Here is a 23,592-nt window from a genome sequence, read left to right as displayed (position 1 = left end):
CACTCCATCACTGCCTCTCTACCCTCATCACCTCCATAGCCCTTGTAGGGTGTCTACTTATATTTCACAGGCCTTGGACTCTCTTGGAAGAAAGTTAAATTTTTGATGAGGTTCTGAGTCTCATAAAAGTCACTTTCCTCACACAACACTCTGATACCATGTCCTGCTCACTTTTAGCCCAGATTTCCACAAAAATAATCTTCCCATTTGTGACTGCACACAGAAAAGCCTTTTAGATGCCTGAAAAAATGAGATTGCCCTTATATCATTTCCAGACTCATCACTTTCTACATCAGGCAGGTCTCAAAAGCAAGTAAGAAGGCCAACAAATAGTCAATGGCTCAGAGAGAGAGAAACAAAGGTAAGGTACTGGCTCCCTAACATCCTTGCCCATGAAATAAAAAAAGGATGCTAGAACAGCCCTAACCAGTACCATCTAAAATCCAAGGCACTCAGGGGCCCCGTTGTTGATCAACGATCAGAATTTTGCCCTGTGTGTGCCAAACAGGCTCATCTAACTTGGAGGGTTAGAGCTTATGCTTTGGATTCCCTAGGTAGAAGTCCTACTGCCATTGCCTAGTTGGGTATGTGTTTCATCTCTTTGAACCTCAATTCCCCCATCTACAAAACTAGGATAATGGCATTTATTTCATAGTGAGTCAAGAATAAAATAAAATGTTTTAAATATCTACCACAATGCTTGGCACATAGTAATAGCTCAAAACAGTAGTTGTAATATCATGAATCTAGTTAAAAATTCCAGGAAAAAGTCTATAGCCAGGTGTGATAGCTCATGCCTGTAATCCTAGCAATCTGAGAAGCTGAGGTGGGTAGATTGCTTGAGCTCAGGAGTTTGAGACCAGACTGAGCAAGAGCGAGATCCTGTCTCTAAAAATAGCTGGGCATTGTGGTGAGCACTGATAGTCCCAGCTACCTGGGAGGCTGACATAAGAGTGAGGCTAAGGCAAGAGGATCACTTGAGGCCAAGAGTTTGAGGTTACTATGAGCTATGATGCCACCACACTCTACTGAGGGTGACAAAGTGAGACTCTGTCTCAAAAGAGAAAAACAAAAAAATCTCTCTGCACTTGGGGCAGGTCTTCCCCCCTCCGCCCCCCCCTTTAATGATAGGATGGTGAGTTTCCATCTCCCTCCACAATAGGTTGTAGATATCACGTAACATAGATTAGGTAGGTTACAGATGCAATATCTAATTCATCAGGAAAATGGGCATTGAACATCCTCCTCTAGGCCCACATAGACTCTATGGCTGGCCCCAGAGACCAGTGAGGTCTCTTCAGGGCAGTGCAGGAACAGTGACCCAATTTCCTTCCTATGAGGAGGACTGGTTTCAGCAGAAGTATTGCCACAATCTACCAAGCTGAAAAGATCCCCTCCCCCAGGGAAGGGAACCAACTCACAGGCCTCTGGGAGAGCCAGGCCATGCCACCAAGGAGATGCAGAGGCGGCTCCTGGTCAAGGAGTGAGGTGATGAAGAGTAGATGGATGAAGGAATGTAGGTTTTCAGCCCTGATGTCAGAAGAGAAGAGAGAACTGAGGATCGCCAGCCTGTGCTAACAGAAATGAGTGTCCTGTCCAGGAAACTAAGGAGTGTCCTGAACCAGGGGAAGCTAGTTAGAGAATGGCATTGGTCTGGAGAGCAGTAAAGAAACAATTTCCAGCCTGAAACCCCAAATAAGGGACCTGGGCTAGGGATCTAGGAAGTTGAGAAAGAACTCTCAGCTGGGGACTAGGTTTTAGCTGGGCCCCTGGTTAACCAGGCAGAAAGTTCATTCCCCAGCCTCCCTTGCAGCTAGGGAAAGACCTGTAGCTAAGTACCCACCAAAGGGATGCAAGCAGAATCGATGAAAGCAATGGTTTGGCCTCCTCTTTCTCTTTCTTCCTACACTCATTCTGTTGATAATTATTTCTCAACCCATGACTTTTAATACTTGAGTCAGTAACTGCCTCACAAATTTATCCCCAGCCAGTCTCTCCCTGAACTTTGGATATGCACATCTAACCCTACGTGACACGTCCATTTAAATGTCCTGGGAATATGGCATTCAGCTTGTCCAAAAAGGAAACGTCTGTCCTTCCCTCTAAACCTGCTCCTCCAAGAGCCTTTTTGTCTTCTTCATTCACAGCAGCCTCATCTTTCTGGTCACTCAGGCCAAAGTGCTGACAATTGCCCTAGACACCTCTCTTTCTTACCTCACTGTCAGCAAATCCTGCTGGCTCGACCTCCTTGAAATCAGCTTCACTGTCCCCACCGGCTATAGGCTGTCAACGTCTTTTGCATGAACCATTTAATAGTCTCCTAACTGATCTCCCTGCTTTTACTCGTACTCTCTGCAGTCTGTTCACAAAGACGTCAGAGGGATTATTTTAGATTTTAAGTCACATGAGGCCACTCCTCGGCCCGCAGTCCACTAAGGCTTCCCATCTCACTCCAGAAAAACCCAAACCCTTCCATGTGCCTTGGGGCCCTCCTCCGCTTCCTGCCACTTCTCTGTCTTGCCCTCTGCTTCTTTCTCTTTTGCTCCATCTGTATGTGACATGCCACATTTCTGTATTCCTACAGCAGGTCAGGCATGAACCTGCCCTAGGGCCTTTGCACTGCCTATGCCCGCTGCTTGCTTTCCCTCAAATATCTCTGGAGCTGACTCTCTTGTTTCCTTTTCGTTTTTGCTTACTTGGCTCCCTCTTGATGAGATCCACCAGGCCACCATACTGAAATTTAATCGCCCTTCCCCGACTATCTACGCCTTACTCTGCCTACCTTTCTTCCCGGTTATTATCACCTTCTGGCATGCTACATGACTCTGTGGATGTTTATTTCTGCCCCACCCTACCTCTGCCCTAGCCCAGCTCTCATGAGAATGGGGATTTTGATCTGTTTGTTCACTGCAGTATCTCTAGTACTTTAAACACCTAGGGTGGAAAAACACTGTTTTCTAGATAACTCTTGGGGTATAATGTTTTATTTACTTCCTGGACTACTAAACTATTGAGGCTTTAACATGAAAGAAATAGAAACCTTCTACTCAGCGCCTGTAGCTCAGTGGTTAGGGCACCAGCCACATACACTGAGGCTGGCGGATTCAAACCCAGCCCAGGCCTGCTAAACAACAACAGCAACGACAACAACAACAAAAAATAGCCAGGCATTGTGGCAGGCGCCTGTAGTCCCAGCTACTTGGGAGGCTGAGGCAAGAGGATCGCTTAAGCCCAAGAGTTTGAGGTTGCTGTGAGCTGTGACACCACCACACTCTACCAAGGGTGACATAGTGAGACTGTCTCAAAAAAAGAAAAAAAGAAACCTACTACTTTCTTTGAATCACTGTCATTTGGTCTATTAAAACAGCTAAACAAAATCCTACTTGATTATTTCAGTTTAAAAAATATATATAATACAGATGTAATATATGTTATATATATAATATATAGATATTATATACACATATATATTAAAAACCTAATTCTCAAAGAAAAGAGAGAATTCTCAGCAGTCAAAAAGAATGAAATTTTCTTTGGGTTCACCCCTTTGGTAGACATCAAATTGCTTCAAGATTCTTGTGTTAATTTTTTTTTTAATCATTGGAGTTTCATTGAGGGTACAAAGAACCAGGTTACACTGCTTGCATTTGTTAAAGTCCCTCTTACAATTTTTTTTATTTTTAATTTTTTTCTCTTATAATTGTGTCCCATACCCAAGAGGTGTGCCACACTTTCCCTCTCTTCACGCCCCTTTCCCCACCCCCACCGTGTACTAGGTCATCAATTGTCCTCATATCAGAATTGAGTAGATTGGATTCTTGCTTCTCCATTCTTGAAGAATGTGTTTCAACTCCATCCAGGTTAATACAAAAGACGTAAAGTTACCATCTTTTTGTGGCTGAATAGTATTCCATGATAGATAGATATTACAGCTTGTTAATCCATTCCTGGGTTGGTGGGCATTTAGGTTGTTTCCACAATTTGGCAACTATAAGTTTAGCAGCAGTAAACAGTCTAATACAAATGTCCTTAAGACTAAAGGATTTTTTTCTTCTGGGTAGATGCCCAGTAATGGGACTTCAGGATCAAATGGGAGGTCTAGTTTGAGTTCTTTGAGGATTCTCCATACTTCCTTTCAAATAGAAGATTGTATTAGTTTGCAGTCCCACCAGCAGTGTAAAAGTGTTCCCGTCTCTCCACATCCACGCCAGTACCTGCAGCTTTGATATTTTGTGATGTGGGTCTTGTGTTAAATGTTTATAGGCCAGTATTAGTGGCTAACAGTAATGTTACTGTATTTGATTCCTTAAAAATAATAAAAAGTAAATATTATTAACATCTAATCTTGTTAACGTTTAGAGCCTAAAAAAAATCCAGTTCTCCTGTTTTTCCCCTACTCACTTCTCCCTGTTGACAGCACCATCTTTTGACCTTAGTCTAAGCAAACAGATCATAAAGCAGTTAGAAGATTCATCAATGAAAAGCACTGTGGAGGGCCAGGCTGGTAGCTCACACCCGTAATCCTGGCACTCTGAGGCTGAGGCAGGTGTATTGCCTGAGCTCAGGAGTCAGAGATCAGCCTGAGCTAGAGCAAAACTCCATCTCTAAAAATAACCGGGGGTTGTGGTGGGTGCCTGTAGTCCCAGCTACTTAGGAGGCTGAGGCAAGAGGATTTTGTGAGCCCAAGAGTTTGAAGTTGCTGTGAGCTATGATGCCAGGGCATCCTACCAAAGGTGACAAAGTGAGATCTTATCTCAGAAAAAAAAAGAAAGAAAAGTGCTGTGGAGGAGATAAGAGTTTGCACCAGTTTTTTTTTTAGCATTTCTGTTTCCATGACAAACAAGAGGAAGAGCATAAACACTTGTTGCAGCTGAACATACGCCAGGTGATTGTCTTACCAGTTTGGACCATTTGGCTCCTGGTGGGACTCTCTTGGTGGCTTGCAGATGTCCTCCTTCTCACCATGTGACCATGTGGCAGTGAGAGAGAAAAAAGAGCCCTCTCTCTCCTCACTCCTTTCCTTTCAAGGTCGTGAATGCCATCATGTGGGTCCACCCTCATAACTTCCTTCATCTAACTCTAATTATTTCCCAAAAGCCCTGTCTCCAAATACTACCATATTCGGGGCTAGGCCTTCAGTGTATGAATTTGGGAGGGACACAGTCAGTATACACAGCAATTAGGAACAGCAACAAGTAAAATCGAGTGTGTGGTATGTGCCAGGGCACTTAGGCAATCCTGAGAGAAAATATCATGGGGGGCGGGGAGTAAATATCAGGCTCTCTTCCAGAGGGAGAGGTTCTGCTGTCCTTTATCCAGAGCATCTTCAGACCCCACTGCATCCTAAAGAGACCAGGGTGGGGAAGAGGAGAGCTGCCTTAGGGCTCAGCTCTAAGATTTACCTCTCTCCCAGGCTGCAGCTCCAGCAGAAACCCACCAAAAATCCAATTTGAAAGTTCCACTCAATTCCAGTGAATTCAAGAAATGTGTTCTATGCACTTATAACATGCTGGATACCATGTGAGTCACTGGGATGTGACCTCTGCCCTTCCAGGCTGGTTGGAGAGACAGGTGCAAATATGCTACCTGCTGCTGAATGAGGCACATGGAGTAGAGATTTGCCTCAAACAAGAGCACAGTGGCACCAGACCAAAACAATGTATTCTGAAAACTGAAACTTAGGTGAGATTTGGGCTGGGGGGAAGAACTACTGACTCTGAGTTCACGAGCCTGGCCACAGGGCTTCTTGGATGCTCCACAGACCAGGGAGCAGGAAGGACCTGAGAGCCGCTACTTTTACGGGTAAATGCCTACATAAAGTGATATGAGGAATACCAGAAAGTATCCAAATATCCCTTCCTACCACCTGACTTGAGGCCTGGAATGCCGACTTTCAAATATTTTTAAAGAGATCCTTAAAGCTCTTTGTTCTTTGAGAGACCCACGTTACTAGGCCAGAGTTCCATAGTAAGGAGTAATCAACTAAATTAATGCAACAGATTCCCTTGAACACCTATTCTGCGACGAACACAAGGAATTAACAAAAAAACTCGTGACCTTTAAGATGCTCACATTTTAAAGAAAGACACTGGCTTATAACTAGATAATTATGATTCAGCGACACGCTGCAACCTCAAAAGTATTTGTTTCTCCACTCAATAAATATTAGTTGAAACGTGCTTTGTTCCAGACCCTTCGCTAGATTGGATATGAGGGTGAATAAGACAGATAGCATGATTGCTGTCATGGAACTTGTGTTCTCATCATGGTAAGGGATAAGCTTTTTAAAAACACATGAACAAGTCAATTTGATAATTTCAGATAGCGATTGCTGCTATGATGTTAAAAAAATCAGAGTTGGGAACAACTTTGGATAAAGGAAGGAAGGATGCAGCTGAGGCCTAGAAGATGCGAAGGAACTAGCACACCAAATCTGGCAGGACGACACTCCAGGCAGAGGAATGGCAAGGCCTGTGGCCCTGAGAAGGCAGCGGTCTTGGCACTCTTGAACACAGATGAGGCCGTGTGGATGGAGGTTAAGCCTGCAAGACAGGCAAGCGAAAGGCAATGTAGTTGTGGACTTGGCCAGTTCATGTACGTGACGGTAAACAGTTTAGATTTTCCCCTCACTGCAATGAGAAGCCATTGGAGGACCTTAAGCAGGGAAGTCAGTGCCCTGATCTGATTCACATTTTTTATAGAGGATTAATTTGGGGAGGACAAGTACGGAAGTACAAGAGTCAGTGATGAGGCCAATGTTTCGCTCCAAATGAGAAACCATGGTGGGTTGAGCCAGGCAGTGGAGAAGAAGGGTTGTGACGTGATCTCGGATCTGTTTTGGCGGCAGAACCGGCAGGACTTGTAAATAGACTGGATGGAAGTGTATGAAAAAAATCAAACAACACTGATAATTTGGAGGCAATTAGTTGGATGCTAACTTTCACAATCTGGGTATCCTCTGCCTATTTATGGTGAAATTAGTCTTGGGATTCAAAGAGACCAACTGGGGAGAAGGAGAAAAGAGAGAATTGCTTGAGGATTAGTCTAGGGGCATTCAGTTTTTAGTGGCTGGGCTGAGAAGGCACTGACAAAGGACATTGCAGAGAAGCAACCAATGGGAAGAAAAGCAGGTGAGGGCAGAATTGAGGATGCTAAAGACAGTTTCAAGAACTAGAGACAGACCACACCCAACAGTATGACTCACTAATCTGGGTTTACATCCCGGCTCTTCTGCTTACTACCTGTGCGAACTTGGGGAATTTACCAATCCGATCTAGGACTTAGCTGCCTCTTCTACAAAATGGGAACAACCACATCTTATAGCACCATGGACATTGCTGGATGCCATATGGAAAAGCTAGTTAGGTGCTAAAAAACAGTAGGTGCTCCGTAAATAGTAGTGTTATTACTTTTACTATCATCATCTCACCTGTGTTGCCCGTCCAGTACATTAGGAGTGGGCAACCTCCTCTCTTCTCTGTGTAACTGCCACTTACACTTGGCAAGCCCCGGTACAGAGTCACCTTGCCTGACACAGTACCTCAGATGAGCTACCTGCTCAATAAAATGTCTGTGGTAATGACAACTGAATGAGAAATACTTATGGAATGTCAACAGAAACTCTCAGAGAATTCAAGCAGAGGGGGAAATGATCAGTACCTTCCTTCTCTGTCTACAAAGAAACCCAGGGCCCACATTGTTCCAGAATGAGGCCCCAAAATAGCTCCTTTCCCCACTTTTAGGGAGCAGGACGTCCTTTCTTGAAAACTACCCAGGAATTACTTATTGAGTATTTTCCATTGTATATATTATTAATACTACTCTCTAAAGTGGAAATGTCACTCAAAGAAAGTCAGACTGAATGTGATGATTCAAAGCTTTATTGAGAATGCCTCACAGATTGTCATTTAAGAACTACTGCCTTAAGATCATGGAAAAGTAGTGCCAGTGGTTCTAGAAGGAATGAAATTCATGCAACTAAGTGCTCAATAAATATTGAATGAATGAATAAGCCTTCTAGGCAAAGGCTCCTTTGGCATACCCCTTTTGGATTCCATCCAGAATTTCTCTGGGTTGCTAATGAAGTTCCAAGGTGCCCACGTGAGAGGTAACAATAACACCATGTCTATTTATACAGTGCTCTGTACAAGTTGCATGATTTGGGCCGGTAGCTCAAACTGTCTGAGTCTCAGGTTCCTCAGTTGTTAATAGGGGATGATAAACCCTGTTTTGCAAGCTCACTGGGAGAATTAAATGAGGTAACTATGAAACACTCAGCATTAGGGGCCTAGACACTCACTCCTGTGGTGCAATTGACAAGAAGAATCTTAGCAGAATGGCTTCCCACTTCCTGCACATAAGCTTTTCCCAGTAAAATTGACTGGTGTCATCTGGGTATATACTCCTTTTGTTAGAGACATGTAGCAGGCACTCTGCCAAGGACTGGCACATCAGCTACCCAACTCATCCTTCATAAGCAACCAGGTTAAATTAAGAGGCCCAGAGAGTAGGGCACCAGCCCCATGTACCGAGGGTGGCATGTTCAAACCCAGTCATGGCCAAACTGCAACAAAAAAATAGCTGGGCATTGTGGTGGGCGCCTCTAGTCTCAGCTACTTTGGAGGCTGAGGCAAGAGAATCACCTAAGCCCAAGAGCTGGAGGTTGCTGTGAGCTGTGACACCACAGCACTCTACCGAGGGCAACAGTGACAATCTGTCTCCAAAAAACAAAGAAAAGAAAAGAAAAATGTGTTTATTAAAACGATTATGGGTGGTGCCTGTGGCTCCAAGGAGTAGGGCACTGGCCCCAGATACCAGAGGTGGTGGGTTCAAACCCAGCCCCAGCCAAAAACTGCAAAAAAAGAGGCCCAGAGAGTTACTAGCTGCCAAGCAAGGCCTCCTCAGCTAGTAAGTGGCTCCCTGAACTTAGAGGACTTAGCACGTGGCAGTGGCCAGCCCGCTGGCCCTGCCATCTCCGTCACACTGAGGCTTGTTTGGACTTTGGGTTTCAGGGAAATGCTTCTTGTATTCTGTGTTCTGTAGTTTTGTATAGATATAGACCACCAGATCTGGAAATTTATTCTGAAAATACCAGGAAGGGTCTCCAATTATTGGCTTTATCCTGAAAGGGAACACAAACAGTTTGGCGCTCTAGTCTCAAATCTTCTTCCCCCTTTCACAGCACCCACCCAGTCCCAAAGATCTCTGTGCCCTCTTGATTTCTAGAGCAGAATGAGTAAAAATCTCATGGAATCTTTGGAATCTGACATAGCAAGATTTATCTCCTGACTCAGTTCCTAAATTCAGGTAAACTAATTGTGCAACCTTTGGCCATTTAATCTTTTTGAACTTCAGGTTTCTTATTCATAAAAAGAAATTAATACAACACCGTCATAAATTCCTATGTACAATTCCAAAATCCAGAAAAGCCCTAAACTGTAAGGTTTTTTTGGTGAGTTTGCCTCTGCCATTTTTGGCAGCAAAAGCTAATTTAACTAACTTGGGACTATTTTTAGACTTTTGTAATGCTACATTTGTTTTACACAGGCATCAAAGAAGTCACTAGCTTCAATTCAATTCGTTTTATGTTTTTTTCTAGCAAAAATTAAAAAGAAAGATGAGAGCCTGCTGGACACATCCATTCTTAATTTTAAGGCCCCTTTTATTTTTTTTTTATTTTTTTTCGGTAGAGACAGAGTCTCACCGTACGGCCCTCGGGTAGAGTGCCGTGGCGTCACATGGCTCACAGCAACCTCTAACTCTTGGGCTTACGCGATTCTCTTGCCTCAGCCTCCCGAGCAGCTGGGACTACAGGCGCCCGCCACAACACAACGCCGGCTATTTTTTTTGTTGCAGTTTGGCCGGGGCTGGGTTTGAATCCGCCACTTTCTGCATATGGGGCCGGCGCCCTACTCACTGAGCCACAGGCGCCGCCCTTTTTTTTTTTTTTTTTTTTTATTAAATCATAGCTGTGTACATTGATATGATCATGGGGCATCATTCAAGGCCCCTTTTCTAAATAGAGGAGAGGAATTACTTTTCTTTCATCAAAATAAACTTTCTTAGAAGAAAAGATTCAGGCCAGTTTCATAAACTTTGTTAGCCAAATCAGATGTTAATTAAATTCATGGGTGGATCATAGAGGTTATCAGGAAAGATAGTTGTATTCTGCTGTATTAACTTGTGGAATTAACTGGGGAGTCAGGAACCTTAGGTTCTTGCCCTCATCCTTGTCTGCTAACCTATTTTGAGCCCATTTCCTTATTTGTAAAGTGAGAGCTGTAAAGTGAATGTAAGCTCAGCTGTCATATCTTAATTTTTTCCATACTTTGATTTGGACCTATAAATCGGAGAGATTTTGTTCAAATAATTACTGGATCCAAAAGATGACACTCATTCTCAGTCCAAAATAAATAAATAAATACATACATAAATTTTCTTCTTTCCATAGCAGACATAATTTTAGAATTGGAATTTCTAATCATTCTCATTTCACATCTGATATATAGAAATGAAACAATACTTACTTTTTGTTCCTTTTTTCATCAATGTGTTCTCCTATATTCCTAATGAACTTTAGCAGATCACCCACAGTATTACGGTAGAAATTTCCAGTCTCCGCATAGAACTCATTCATTTTTTTCATAACACATTTCTCAATCTGAAAAACAAAGCATAACACAAAAATACGGTAGCAACACAAAATAAGCCCTGATGGAATGTAAATTCCAAAAGGCAGAAACATAAATTTGAATATATGCTACATGTACAATTACTACTAATTAATAAAGCAAATTCATAGAGAGAAAGAATAGAATTAAACATATACCAAAATGCTAATTATAATTGTGTCTGGATGTGGAAGCGCAAGTAACTGTAAATGTATGTGTCTATTTCCCAAGTAAATGGTTTTCATGAAAAATTAAAGATATTAAAATATGGTTTTAAAAAAGTCTTTGGACTACTAGAAAATGTGCTCGTTGTATTTTTATCCTGTGGCCACCCTTCCAAGTTCATGCTTGATCACATGTCTTCCTTAGAGATGGTTGTTCAGATTAAAACCAGGTCTACCAGCCACTGCCAAAATGAGTGTGGTTGCTTTTGTTTGTTTGTTTTGTTTTTTTAAAGTATATTTCCAAGAGGTTACTTGTTTCTCCTTGCCTCTGGGTGTCCCAGGGTAACTTCTTTCATATTAAGGCCTTCCTCTTTCCCTATGCTGGTCACTCCTGTAGATAGCTCTCATGTTTAGAAAGAGTTTGGGCTAAGACACCAGGATGCAACAACCATGAAGCCAGGGCTCACTTAGGAAGCATAGCTGGTGACTAGACCAACACTTGTGATGACACTGCTGCCACTTTCCTGGTGCACTGTGTGCAGAGCACACGTGAGAACTGCCGGGCGGGTCTGTGCTCAGTGTGGCACAAGCTGAGAACAAATGTGGTCATAGACAAGGAAAGCGTGAACTCTAGACCTGGGTTGACAAAACTAATTGTGTGACTGTGAAAATGAGCAAGTCACTGAAATCAACAGGAAAAACCTAAAATGGCAAATAAATGGTAAAACTTGATGTCAACCAAAATTCAATGTAAGTCAATATTTAGGGGAAAGAACCAATGAATTGGAAAACAGAAGGTTTTTTTTCCTCCCAGCTCTGTCAATCTCTGGTTGTCCAGCGATGGGTAATCTGGGTACCATCTCTGAGCCTCAGTCGCCTCAACAATTGAATAAGCTGGTGGACTGGATGCCATCGTAGCTTTGTGCAGTGGAGTGGCTTAAGCACATAGCATCTGCAGCCATTCTTCCCAGGTTCAAACCTGTTGCACCCCTTACCGGCTCTGTGCAATTGGAAAAATTATTTGTGCTTCAGTTTGCCTATCTGTGAAATTAGATTATTGTCTAGAAGGCTGTTATAAGGATTAAATGTGGTAACTCACATAAAGTCCTAAGAACTGTGACTGCCATGTAGTCAAGCACTACATAACAGTTAGCTACCACTGTCATCTGCTATGATTTCAAATTTCTCTATTTCTACAAATTTAAGTTTTAGCTGAGATTTTATAGACATTTATCTAGAAAAGCGGCTGCCCGCTCTATGTGAGGGATGCAGTAACAGGCAGGGTGACGGGCTGTCTCTGTTCTCATGGAACTTAAAAGCTAGCGAGGAAAATGGACCTTAAGTCAGCAGTTACAAGTATGATGTATGGTCTAGAGGCAAATGAAGGGCGGAAAGCAAAACAAAAACTGGGAACAAAGAGGTATGAGAGAAGCAGAGTCCCAGGTCAGGCCTAGCATAGAGGAGCTGTTGGTTTCAGTCAAAGACACTGAAGATTTTGGATTCTCCCACAGTACTTTGCATGTGTCCCTGGGGGGGCCCAGCAAGCATCACATAGCATCATTTCTGTGGGGTTCCCTGCCCCACAGGGACTAGGCTACATTCTGCTTTGTATGTTCAGGGCCTGGTATTTGATAGATATTGGTTAATTAACAATAATGAAAGTTCTGATAATGGTGACCAGATTGAAATGGTGATTGTGTAGCATCTCACTATGCTGTATTTAGTTCAAGTTAGAAGAGGGGGAATTTGAAAGAACACCTTTTCTTGTAGTCTGTTTTCTGAAGATTTGTACGTGGATCCTCAGAGTTGGGTCATTTATGGGCAGTGGACCGAAACGCCTCATGGTGGAGCACCTCCCAGAGGTGAAGCTCCATTGAGCTCTTGTCATAATGGTAACAGAATGATCAGCCAGGTTTGTGGGAAAGGCTCATGGGCTGGGACAAGGTCATCCTAAGGGAGAGTCCGAATAACAATCTATCAGGGTCTATTCTGCCTAAGGACAAAGCAAATAAGAGTTTACTGTGGGTCTCAGGGAGAGAGGGAGGATCCAGCCCCAGAAAGAGGCCACAGAGACCTGTCAAGAGGCAAGAGGGCCCGGGCCAGGGAGGGAGGGAGGGAAAGGAAATCACTTTTTCAGTCCTTGCATGGGCAACAATATAAAATAAGTTAGAAAAGCTCACATAAAACATTGCACAGATTCTTATTCCTGAAATAACTCCTAGACCACAGGAACTGTTCATACCTTTTTAGTCCACTTGGCAAAACTATGGGGATGTTCAGATGCTCCAGGTTCCAGTAATTTGAGGATCTCACTTTCAGACTTTCGCATTTTGATGTCCGATTCATTTCCCACATTCCTAAGTGTCCTATAGCGGCTGAGGATGACAGAATTATCGTGATCATTTCATCCTTCCCACTCTTTCCTGAAATGGAAAACTATTAGATTTTTATTTTATTTATTTATTTATTTATTTTTGAGACAGAGCCTCAAGCTGTCACCCTGGGTAGAGTGCTATGGCATCACAGCTCACAGCAACCTCCAACTCCTGGGCTCAAGTGAGTCTCCTGCCTCCACTTCCCAAGTAGCTGGGACTATAGGCGCCCGCCACAACGCCCGGCTATTTTTTGGTTGCAGTTGTCATTGTTGTTTGGCAGGCCTGGGCTGGATTCAAACCCGCCAGCTCAGGTGTATGTGGCTGGCTCCTTAGCCGCTTAAGCCACAGGCGCCGAACCTAGATTTTGATTTTTAATGAAAGTCGTCAACGATGTCTTCACAAATTCTGCATGATGGGAGAAGTAAGCATCTTTTCTCCCCTTTTCACATTCTTTGGAAGAGGAAACCAGAATCCAAAGAGGTTAAGTCACCTCTCCAAGGATACACAGCCAGTGAATGTCCAGCCGAGAGGCAAGCTGGGTCTGATGATTCCCACCCCCAACTCTAGCTTGTGTTAGCTTACCCTCTCCATCCCCTGTGATATTTAATCAAGTTTTACTTACCTCTCCCAAGACCAAAAGAAAGGATGACCCAGCAAGTCACTGAGACAGTCCCTCACATTTTCCCCAGGGTGGAACAGATGGTGAATGAGGTCTTTTGTTTCCTCATCTGGAGAAAGTAAAACCACTTCTTCATTACTTTGAGCCTTTAGCTTCTCAAACGAGATGTCTTCCTTCTTGACCACATACAGGACCAGCCGTCCAAGGACCTGCACAAAACCCACAAATGAAGCCAGAGATTCTTATGAATTATTTGTTTATTTGGATACTCTTGGAAGGTGTGGTGCAGAATAGAAGCAAACGGAAGACAAGAGGGATTTCAGGGAGTCTGCAGGCTTGTTAGAAAGAGAAGACTCAAATTTGTGCATGGATAACTCTTGGAGGCAGTGTACGGTCCATGCGATTTAGATTTACAAAGAGAAAAAGATAATTCTGGGCCAGAAAGGAAAAGAGCCTAAAATGTATGGGTAGCATATAGATAAATTGAGGAAAAGGAGAATGGCTTAAACAAGGAGAGTACCCAGCTTGTCTGGGAACTGGGGCTTTGGGTCTGGGGCTATGTCAGGCAGCAGATAAAGCAACCAGGCCAAGCCAGGTGGGGGGCACAGTTTCAGGGTCTCAACAGTTTGGGCCATAGGAGCTGGGCCATGGCAGGAAGGAAAGGCAGAAAAAGAGGAAAAGCAAAATCTGGAGCCACCATACCAAGAGGCTGGCCACCATGGATGGAGAATCCTTGCCCATTAGGTTTAAAGTTCAGCACACTGTGGACCTCTCCAGGACAGTCGTGGTCAGCCTGGGAGTTCTGCTCTGCAGAGGCCAGTCTCCATGTTTTCTCAGGAGCAACAGCTATTTCAGGGTCTCAATGGTTTGGGCCAAGCATAGGCTCTTTCAAGACGGGATTGACCCCATCCCTCCCAAGTGTTCTCAGAGGCCCTCAGTATCTGGCCTTCTTCAGAGCTTAGCTCTCAAGTTTGAAAGGAGTGGAAAAGAAATCTCATTTACTGTGTTCTGAGGCAGAAAAATAACTCCTGGTTGTATTCTGGAGATACTTCAAAGTATATTCTGGAAGTTATTTGCAGAAGTGATGTGGCATGCTCAATTTATTTACTTATTTAGCTAGCAGAGGAAGACAGAGATCCAAAGAAACAGAAAGACGCCACAACGACCACTGCCTCCACACTGACGCAGGCCGTCATCTTCAAACCTCTGCTGAGGGAGAAGCCCAAGGAAATGCACGGTCTGCAGGGAAGTAAAGACAGTGAGCAAGACAGGGCAAAGCCTTGAAAGTTCTTTTCTTCCTGGTTAACATAGGGACATCTTGCTCAGCACCCACAGCAAAGTGGTGAGGGTGCCAGCATGCACCTGAGCTGGTGGGTTTGAACATGGCCTGGTCTTGCTAAACAAACAAAAAACAACAACGAACATAGCCAGGCATTGTAGTGGGCACCTGTGGTCCCAGCTGCCAGGGAGGCTGAGGCAAGAGAACTGCTTGAGCCCAAAAGTTGGAGGTTGCTGTGAGCTGTGATGCCACAGCACTCTACTGAGGGTGACATAGTGAGACTTTGTCTCAAAAAACAAAACGAAACAAAAACATAGGGACATCCTCTCATTGGCCATAGGAAAGAAGGCAATGAGCAAGTAAAGCAGCAGAACAAAGAAAAGGTAAGCTGGATTGTAGAAATTACCTCTAGATCTCTCCTGATTTCCTGTGGATCTCCAACCCATTTGATGCTCTTATCAAAGTCTGCCAGCCGAACAGCATTCTTAGAATCTAAGGGATAGTTTGTAGAAGTCCATTGAAAATATCATTCTCCATGATGTGAGAGTCGGTTGATTTAAATAAACATGTAGCAATCCATTACCTCTGAGGAAGGTAATAAAAAATCTTATATCTGTATTGCTATTTATTCCTCAAAACACTATCACGTGCACTGTTTTATTTGATCTATCAAGTATCTGCCAAAAGCAGCACTTTTTATTTTATGTTTTCCAGGCCAGGGGGAGGAAGAAAGGAGGCTTAATTTAACTAGCACCTCATTCATGTAGTTCCTAGGGAAAACAGCACAGATGGGTAACAGAGCTGCTGGTGGGAGTTCAGGTTACACCCTATGGCTAAAGAACAACTAACCAACAAGGTTCAAAATCCAAGGCTGTCCACTACATCAAGAGAACCAGTCACAGCCCACTATGACACTTGAAACAGTGATCATGGATCAATGAAATACTTGTAAATGAGTCACTGCTTCCCTGTCCACTCCAGAATCTTTTCCCCTTGAATGAAGTCACTGAGTCCTCAGAAAAGGGATGAATGGATGAGAGGGTTCAGGGACAGGGAGAAAGGTCAGCAATTGTCTTCTGAGAGGCGGTCCCCGGCTTCTGGCTTAAAGGAGTCTGAGAAGGAAGGCTGGGTAACACCAAATAGGGCAGTGACCAATTCTGTGCTTCTAGAACCTCTTTGATTCTCAACTTAGACATCAAAGTTGTGTGGGAAACCAGAGTCTGATAAAAATGAACCCATTAGGTTTTTCAATAAGCTTTTACTGAGTGATAAAATGACAGGTGAAGAAGGGAGAACACAGTCCAGGAGATTCTGGGCAAGGAGATAGATATTAAACAAGTAATTAGTAATCACACGGATAAATGTAAAATTCATCACAATTTTATAAATGCTGACAAAAAGCCCAGGATGTTCTGAAAGTGTGTTATAGGAACAACATAGCTAGTGGTGAGGGTGAAGGGCATTCCCTAAGGAAGAGACACAGACTGAGAACATGAGTAGAATTGGGGTAGAAAAGAGAGGGGAGGGGAGAAAGCATTTCATTCAGATAGGAATTCCTGAGGCAGAAAGAAGCCTGGAGAATTCCAATCTGATGGACACTGGGATCAAGATCGATAGAACTGGGGAGGGACTTCGCCCTTGGCTGAATCTTAAATATTCTGCTTTACCTTATGGAACTACACATACCTTCTGGCCTTGGCCAATCTCCCTAGTAAAGCTGCTAAAAACCAGGAAGGAATGTCATCAGTGCCTGTCCTCAAACTAAAGGCCCAGTTCTTACATATATCTGCTTCTCTCTTCCAAGACCGTGAATACTATTCTCTATCTCTCAATACTTGCACCAAACTTAAATTTTCACTGCATGTCTATGGATCAGGTATCTACTCTGCTTAGATCTTTAAACAAACACTTGGCCTTTCTTGAGCACCTATGATATACCAGGTGACATCTCTACTTGATACATTGCATTTAGACCTCATAAAAACTTTATGAAGGCAGTATTATCAGTCTCAAATGAGGAAACTGAGGCTCACAGAATGGAGTGGTTTGTTTGGGGTTACAAAGTGGTGAGACTAGGCTTTAAGCCACCCTAGTCAAGGCTGAAGTCCTGCCTCGTTCTACTCCACCATACTGCCTCCTGGGGGCTTTACACTCAGCTCTGCTTATTCCCTTTAATGTCGTTTTCATTTACTTTGTTTCTGGCTTGGACCAGTGGATTCTGACTTGTTCTGCCATGGAGTCTGCAACTTCACTGGGTCCTAGCTCATCCTGACATCTTTATATTTTTTTTATTTTATTTTTTTTGTAGAGACAGAGTCTCACTTTATGGCCCTCGGTAGAGTGCCGTGGCCTCACACAGCTCACAGCAACCTCCAACTCCTGGGCCTAAGCGATTCTCCTGCCTCAGCCTCCCGAGTAGCTGGGACTACAGGCGCCCGCCACAATGCCCGGCTATTCTGACATCTTTAATTTTAACCTCAGTCTTACCATTAAGTTTCATAGTTACTGCCACCTTGTCTGAAGGAACTCACTTGGAAGATTCTCTGCTTTGCTGATTACTTTAGGAATTCCAACTTCTGGAGCTGGATTCATCTAAGACATACCTGCATATTGTTACTTTGCTAAGGGGCATAAAAGGCTAGCCTGGTTAGTCCATGTGCACCCACCTTCATGAGGACTAAGGGAACCCAGTTATAAGGGGTAGCAGGAGAGACCACACTGTACTTACGAATTTGGTGTAATAATCCTAAAATTGAATAATCCACGTTTACTTTAGGCTTTTCCTTTTGCAAATGAGAAGTTTTCCTTTTGCAAACCAAGACCCTACCATTTCTAAGGGAGAACTGGGGATCTGGAACTCACCTAGTAAGATGTTTTGTGGCTGCAGATCCTGGTGAGTGTACCCACATGATGAGTGTAGTTCTCGAACAGCCTTAAATATAGACAGGAGGACATTTCGGGCAAACTCATCTTCCTTAACTTCCACAGCTTCCTTTCTGTGCACATCCAAGCACGCTTCCAGAGTCTGTTCACAGAGGGTGACACACACGTACAAGCAGCCCCTGTGGCTTTCACTCCCGTAGAATGACACCAAGTGACTGTTCTCTCGGCTGCTCTGCAGACAGGAGACTTCCTTTTGTGCACGCGTGCTGCCCTCACAGAATGTCTTCACAGCCACCTCTTGCTCCTCGTAAATCCCCAGGTAGATGCCCCCTTCAGAAGTGTCTGCGATTTTATATTTTTCATCAAATATAAAGATCTTGAGTTTGCCAATCTTAGGGCGGTATATTCTGTGGAGATTTTTCAGAGCTGTGCTCCAGCGTGAACTCTGAGGCTTCCAGTCTTCAGCGGGAGGGTGAAAATGTTCGCTAGCTCCGTGAGCGAGAAGAAACTCTACGAGGGAAACGTCATAATTCCTCCTGGCCATCATGACAAGATCCCCGCAATCTGTGCTGGCTCCTTTGTTACACAGCAACTGGGCGATTTCACTCAGTTTGAGTTCAACAGCCACCAGCAGCGCGGTTTTGCCTTCGCTGTCTGTGTCATCAATCTCTATGTGCTCTTGCTGCAGAAGCATCTTTACCACACCCAAGTTACTCTTTTCCACTGCCAGGATCAGGGGTGTCTTCCCTTTGTCTCCCCTCACATTAACATCAACACCATGGTCCAGCAGCAGGCGGGTAATAGCCTCCACGTTCCTATCCCGAGGGTTCATAAGCGCTCGGATCAAGGCATTTCTGCCCATATTGTCTCGGGCGTTGACATCTGCCCCCATCTCATCCAAAAGAATCCTCACAATATCTACGTGGCCTTGTTCAGCAGCGTCCATGAGCGCCGTGGCCCCTCCTTTCCCAAGCCGCTCTTGATCCTTCTTTGTCTTTCTACGCAGATTTACCTCTGCACCACTCCCGTGAAGGAATCTCAAGGCTTCAACCATACCGTACTCAGCGGCTTCCATGAAAGCCGTGAAGCCATGAAAATCACACTCATCGACGTCTGCTCCTTTAGAAAGGAAAAGTTCAAGCAGCTTCACATTTCCCACGATCGCTGCGATGATGAAGGGAGTGGCCCCATTGTTCTTCCTCAGGCAAGGGTCAGCACCATGACCCAGCAGCAGGTCCACGATGTCTTCCCTGTTAATTTGTACTGCGTTATGCAGAGGTGTCCAGCCCCCTTCCTCTTCCTGGAAATTGACATCAGCTCCTCTTTCCAGCAACTGCTGGACCAGTTTGACATCTCCTTTTCTAACAGCTTTGATCAACAAATGATTGTCTTCCACAGTAGTTGGCCTACTGTTGGAGGACATGGGTCTCTCCTGGGCATTATTATGACTCTTGGTCTCCATGATGGTTTGCCTTTTCCTTAAGAAAATAAACACTATCTCCTTGGAACCTAATCAAAGAGGCTTGGAGCATAAATTGGAATTATCTGGCTATGGATCAGTGGTACGAGGAGGAACCAGGTTCTGTCTTCTGACATTCCACCTGGAGTCAGAAAGAATTACCAGGGATAAAAACATTGGAATCAGAGAAATTAATTTTAACTGGCAACTTTTTCTAAGTTCATCTACTTATTTGTCATAAAACTTTAAATTATTATAGAATATATGAATACATATAAATGCAAAAGAAAATTATTACTCTCTAGTCCCACTACCCAGAGATGACCACTCTTAACACGTTAGCATATTTCTATAGTCTTTTAAAAATAGTTGGGTTTATACTGTAGGGCTTTATATCCTGCTTTCTTTCATTTAATTTCATACTATAAATAATTTCCTATGTTATTAGGAATATTTTTTAAACATTTTAATGGATATTAAATCCATTACATTAAACATTTTAGTGTAATATGCTGTGATACAGTTGTTTCATTTCCCTATTACTATTATTTTCAAAAATATGTTTTAAACAAGATTTTTCAGTTAAAAATTTTTAAACAATTGTACATGATGTTGCAACTTACATTAGCTTGTTTCTCTATGATTGATCTTATGATAGACTTCAAAGAATTGAAAGACTGGTCAAGAATATGATTATATATAGAATTTTCAACCTATATTAACAAAATTTTTTCAATATCATAGAAACGTACTCTTACCAGAAATAGGTAGCCTTTGGGGAAACGGGAGACCCTCATTTAATAGGAAAAATGTATTTTATGGATTTTGTACATCTGCATGTCTTATATTACCAGGAAGGCTGATCACTGTGTTCATTGACTCGGCACATTCTTTGTACAACTGTATATCCCTATTCAAATACAGATGATCCCAAACTTACCACGGTTTGACTTACATTTTCTTGACTTTATGATTGTACAAAAGCAATACACATTCAGTAGAAACCACATTTTGAGTAACTACACAAGCATTCTGGTTTTCACTTTCAGTACAGTATTCGGTAAATTACATGGGATATTAAACACTTTATTATAAAACAAGCTTTGTGCTAGATGAAGTTGCCCTAGGGTAGACTAATGTAATAGGTTAGGCTAAGCTATGCAGTCTGGTAGGCTAGGTATATTAAGTGCATTTTCAACTTACTATATTTTTGCACAAGTATATCAAGGTGTAACCCCATCATAAGGAGTATCTGCAGTAGTGGAAAGAACTTGGACTCTGACCTCAGCAAGATCTAAGTCTGAGCCCCTGGTTGTGTAACTTCAAATAGTTATTACTTCCTGATGTGTACTTTTAGATTGCTGTTTCAATTTTCTGTTTGCTCAAATGTGGACAACAATAAATACTGTATGTGTGTAAAGTGCCTTAGAGTATGATGTGTTGTGACTATCTGGCACTCAATAAATAGTAGAGCTAATTATGTCCCATTAGGAAAACTTTTTTTAATGAAATATGATTTTTTTATTGTTTGCGGTTCATTGAGGGTACAAAGAATTAGGTTACACTGATTGCATTTGTTAGGTAAAGTACCTCTTATAATTGTCCTACCCTCAAGAAGTGTACCATACCCTGTGACCCCCAGGCCCCTCTCTCCTCCCCTTTTTCCCAATTGCCCCACCTTGAACTGATTTGAATTTTTCTCTTATGAGGGTATGTATTAGATCTTACGGCTTCACGAGGAAAACATTTTTTTTAACAAATCCTATTCTGCCCACCGTTGTTCCTATAGTTACTACACAAATAGGGAACCGGGAGGAATCAATGTACTCCAACTGTCCTCAGTGGGATCAGAGAATTACAGATTCAAGCCGATCATCAGACAGCCCCAAACTGTTACTGAGTAGGTAACTGCTTCTGCTAAACAGTTCACAAAGCCACCCTTTTTCGGCCATCTCACCACTCTGACGTTTCCATAACTCACTGATTAGAATTCATTGCACCTTCATAGGTCTAATCCAGTGTGGAACACAAACATGGTCACCAGGCATTGAAATCTTAGAACCAAACCCCTGTAGAACCAACCATTCCAGCCCACTTACAACCGGTGTGAGGCGGGCTGGTATGAACGAGCAGGGCAGGAAAGAAAGTCAAGGGAAGTAAGCAACACATCAGAGTTAGGGAATCAAGAAGTCTGGGCGAAGCACGGCAACAAACAAGACCCGCTTTCGATATCGTTTTTCGCCCCAGAGTTGCCATGGAAACAAGAAGCCTGACTAAATAAAGCTGGACTGTGGCGGATCCCGGGAGCTAAGCGCTCTGGCGGGAGGCTCGTGGAGCAGCAGAGTCTCCTGCCTCTCCTTCCACCCGCAAGGCCTCTAGGCCCCAGCGACTCCGGACACCAAAGCCCCGCAATTCTTCCCCAGTTTTGTCAGCTCTTTTCCTTCCGCCCATCTTACCTTCTCAACTCATAACCTCCTCCGTCTGCGTTATTCCTTTGTCTGCGGCGGAGCCTGCAAGACTGTTCACAGCAGGAAGCCGTCTTCTCTCCCAGCCTCCGGCATCAGCAGGGCGGGGCCGAGCAGGGAACAGGCCAGTGAGAACCGCGCGCCCTCACCCCGGCGTCCCCGGCCCAGCTCCGGCGGAAGCTCGCACACGCCGGCAGCGAGGGGCGGGGAGTGAATGGCTCTTGGCTAAATGAGGCTGGGCTTTGACTGCGGAGACCAGACTGGATCACCTCTCGGCCTTTCAGCCTCGATTTAGGTCTCAGTGCCTCGCTGCATCCATCACACTTGCATCCTTCCCGTGTCATCCCAAGTCCCCTGTCTTCTTGGGAGAAAAGAATGGAAAGAAAAACGGAGCACCTTCTGTGTGCCACAAACTATGCGTTGCATGTGGCATGGTCCCAGTTAACAAATATGAGACGCAGGCTCACAGAAGCTGAATGCGCCCCAAAAGGCCTGTCAAACATCTGAGCTTGCTTAACTCACTGCCCTCAGGCAAAGCAAAGCAGCCTGCTGGAGGCGCAGTCTGGAGGCCTGGTCCTACAGCCGGTGCTGTGGCTGTCTAGCCGACTGACCTCAGGCAGGTGGTTTAACGATGTTGGGCTCCATTGTCTCCCATAACTTGGTTTTGAAGATTCTTGTCTGCTCTGGAAGATCTGTTTTAGAGCATTTTCCTCACAATGAACTGTGTACCGTAGAGAATGCTGCAGTGGGAAGTATTCCCATCTCCAGCAAATCCCGTCTGCGGGGAGACACAGTCTAGAGAGAGTTGTGAACAGCAGGCAGTGCATGGACACACGATGGTCACCTGTGCTACATCATCCAACCTGGGTCTCTGTCACTACTTACCCTCCACTGACCCCTACGCCTCTCCCTCCCACCCCAGCCTCTCTGCTGAGCTTCACACCCACACATCTAGCACAGGTCCCAAAAAGAAGTGGTCATCTCTCACTAACTCTGCCCCTCCTCCCATTTTCTCCCTCTCCATGAAAGGCACGGCCGCTATGTGAAAGCCACTCATACTCACCCCTGCACCAAGTCCCCCGCTTTCCTCTGCACAGGAATGACCACTCTCAGCTCTTGTCACTATTGATTTGGAGAAATTGGGGACTTGCCTCCTGGCTCTCATCTATGGTCCCACCCTGCATCACCAACTCACTATAGTTTTCCGGACAAAGTTCAAAACCCTTAACCCATTATTTATTCAATTAATACTTATTGAGCACCCACTATATTGCCAGTAACTATTCTAAAGGCTTGGGAAACAGGGATTTACCACTCAAGTTCTTCTTGGAGTTCATGGACCTTGTGTCTTAGTAGGTAGAAATAGATAATAAACAGTTGAAAACCCAACATACGACTTCAGGTTATGGTACAGTCCCCAAGTGCCCCTCTCCTGCATGGACATCGTCACTGCTACTGCTTCACGTCCCACTGCTTCCCACCTCTGTGTCTTCTCCTGCTGCTAATAATAACAGCAATTAAATGGTGATGCTGTTAATAGCAGACATTTATATGGCTCTTTACTATGCTCCAGGAGCTATTCTGACCACTTTAGATACATTAAATCATACAATCTCATTCTCATAAGGTAGGTAAAATTTCCCCCCATTTTATAGATGAGGAAGCTGAGGCATAAAGT

At 43.9% G+C, this 23,592-nt stretch overlaps 1 protein-coding gene across 3 annotated transcripts; it reads right to left on the bottom strand.

Moving 5' to 3' along the window:
- Positions 1–3,596: 3,596 nt before the first annotated feature.
- On the bottom strand, positions 3,597–22,066 carry RNASEL (ribonuclease L). Of its 3 annotated transcripts, none has more exons than XM_053605731.1 (7): positions 21,906–22,066; positions 17,970–19,591; positions 15,514–15,599; positions 13,832–14,037; positions 13,077–13,209; positions 10,527–10,660; positions 3,597–9,121 (listed from the first exon to the last, which is right to left on the bottom strand). In XM_053605731.1, the coding sequence occupies exons 2-7, from the start codon at positions 19,450–19,452 to the stop codon at positions 8,935–8,937; spliced, it is 2,229 nt and encodes a 742-aa protein (XP_053461706.1). In that variant the 5' UTR covers positions 19,453–19,591; positions 21,906–22,066; the 3' UTR covers positions 3,597–8,934. The 3 variants fall into 3 exon arrangements, 2 of the variants coding, with proteins under 2 accessions (XP_053461706.1, XP_053461707.1); XM_053605732.1 differs by having other exon boundaries at positions 3,597–4,305; XR_008383088.1 differs by lacking the exon at positions 3,597–9,121 and adding an exon at positions 12,593–12,784 and having other exon boundaries at positions 10,530–10,660.
- Positions 22,067–23,592: the final 1,526 nt, after the last annotated feature.

The sequence above is a fragment of the Nycticebus coucang genome, chromosome 10, assembly GCF_027406575.1.
Source record: "Nycticebus coucang isolate mNycCou1 chromosome 10, mNycCou1.pri, whole genome shotgun sequence".
Classification (NCBI taxonomy): Eukaryota; Metazoa; Chordata; class Mammalia; order Primates; family Lorisidae; genus Nycticebus; species Nycticebus coucang.
This window is presented reverse-complemented; position numbering and strand designations above follow the sequence as displayed.

What these genes read in the sequence shown, in the direction of transcription:
- RNASEL (XM_053605731.1), bottom strand. Translation starts at nt 19,452, where the DNA reads ATGGAGACCAAGAGTCATAATAATGCCCAGGAGAGACCCATGTCCTCC. An exon ending in GCCACAAAACATCTTACTAG is followed by an intron (nt 15,600 to 17,969) that starts GTGAGTTCCAGA and finishes ACTATCCCTTAG; the next exon opens with ATTCTAAGAATGCTGTTCGG. An exon ending in TTGCCAAGTGGACTAAAAAG is followed by an intron (nt 10,661 to 13,076) that starts GTATGAACAGTT and finishes TTTGTTTTTCAG; the next exon opens with ATTGAGAAATGTGTTATGAA.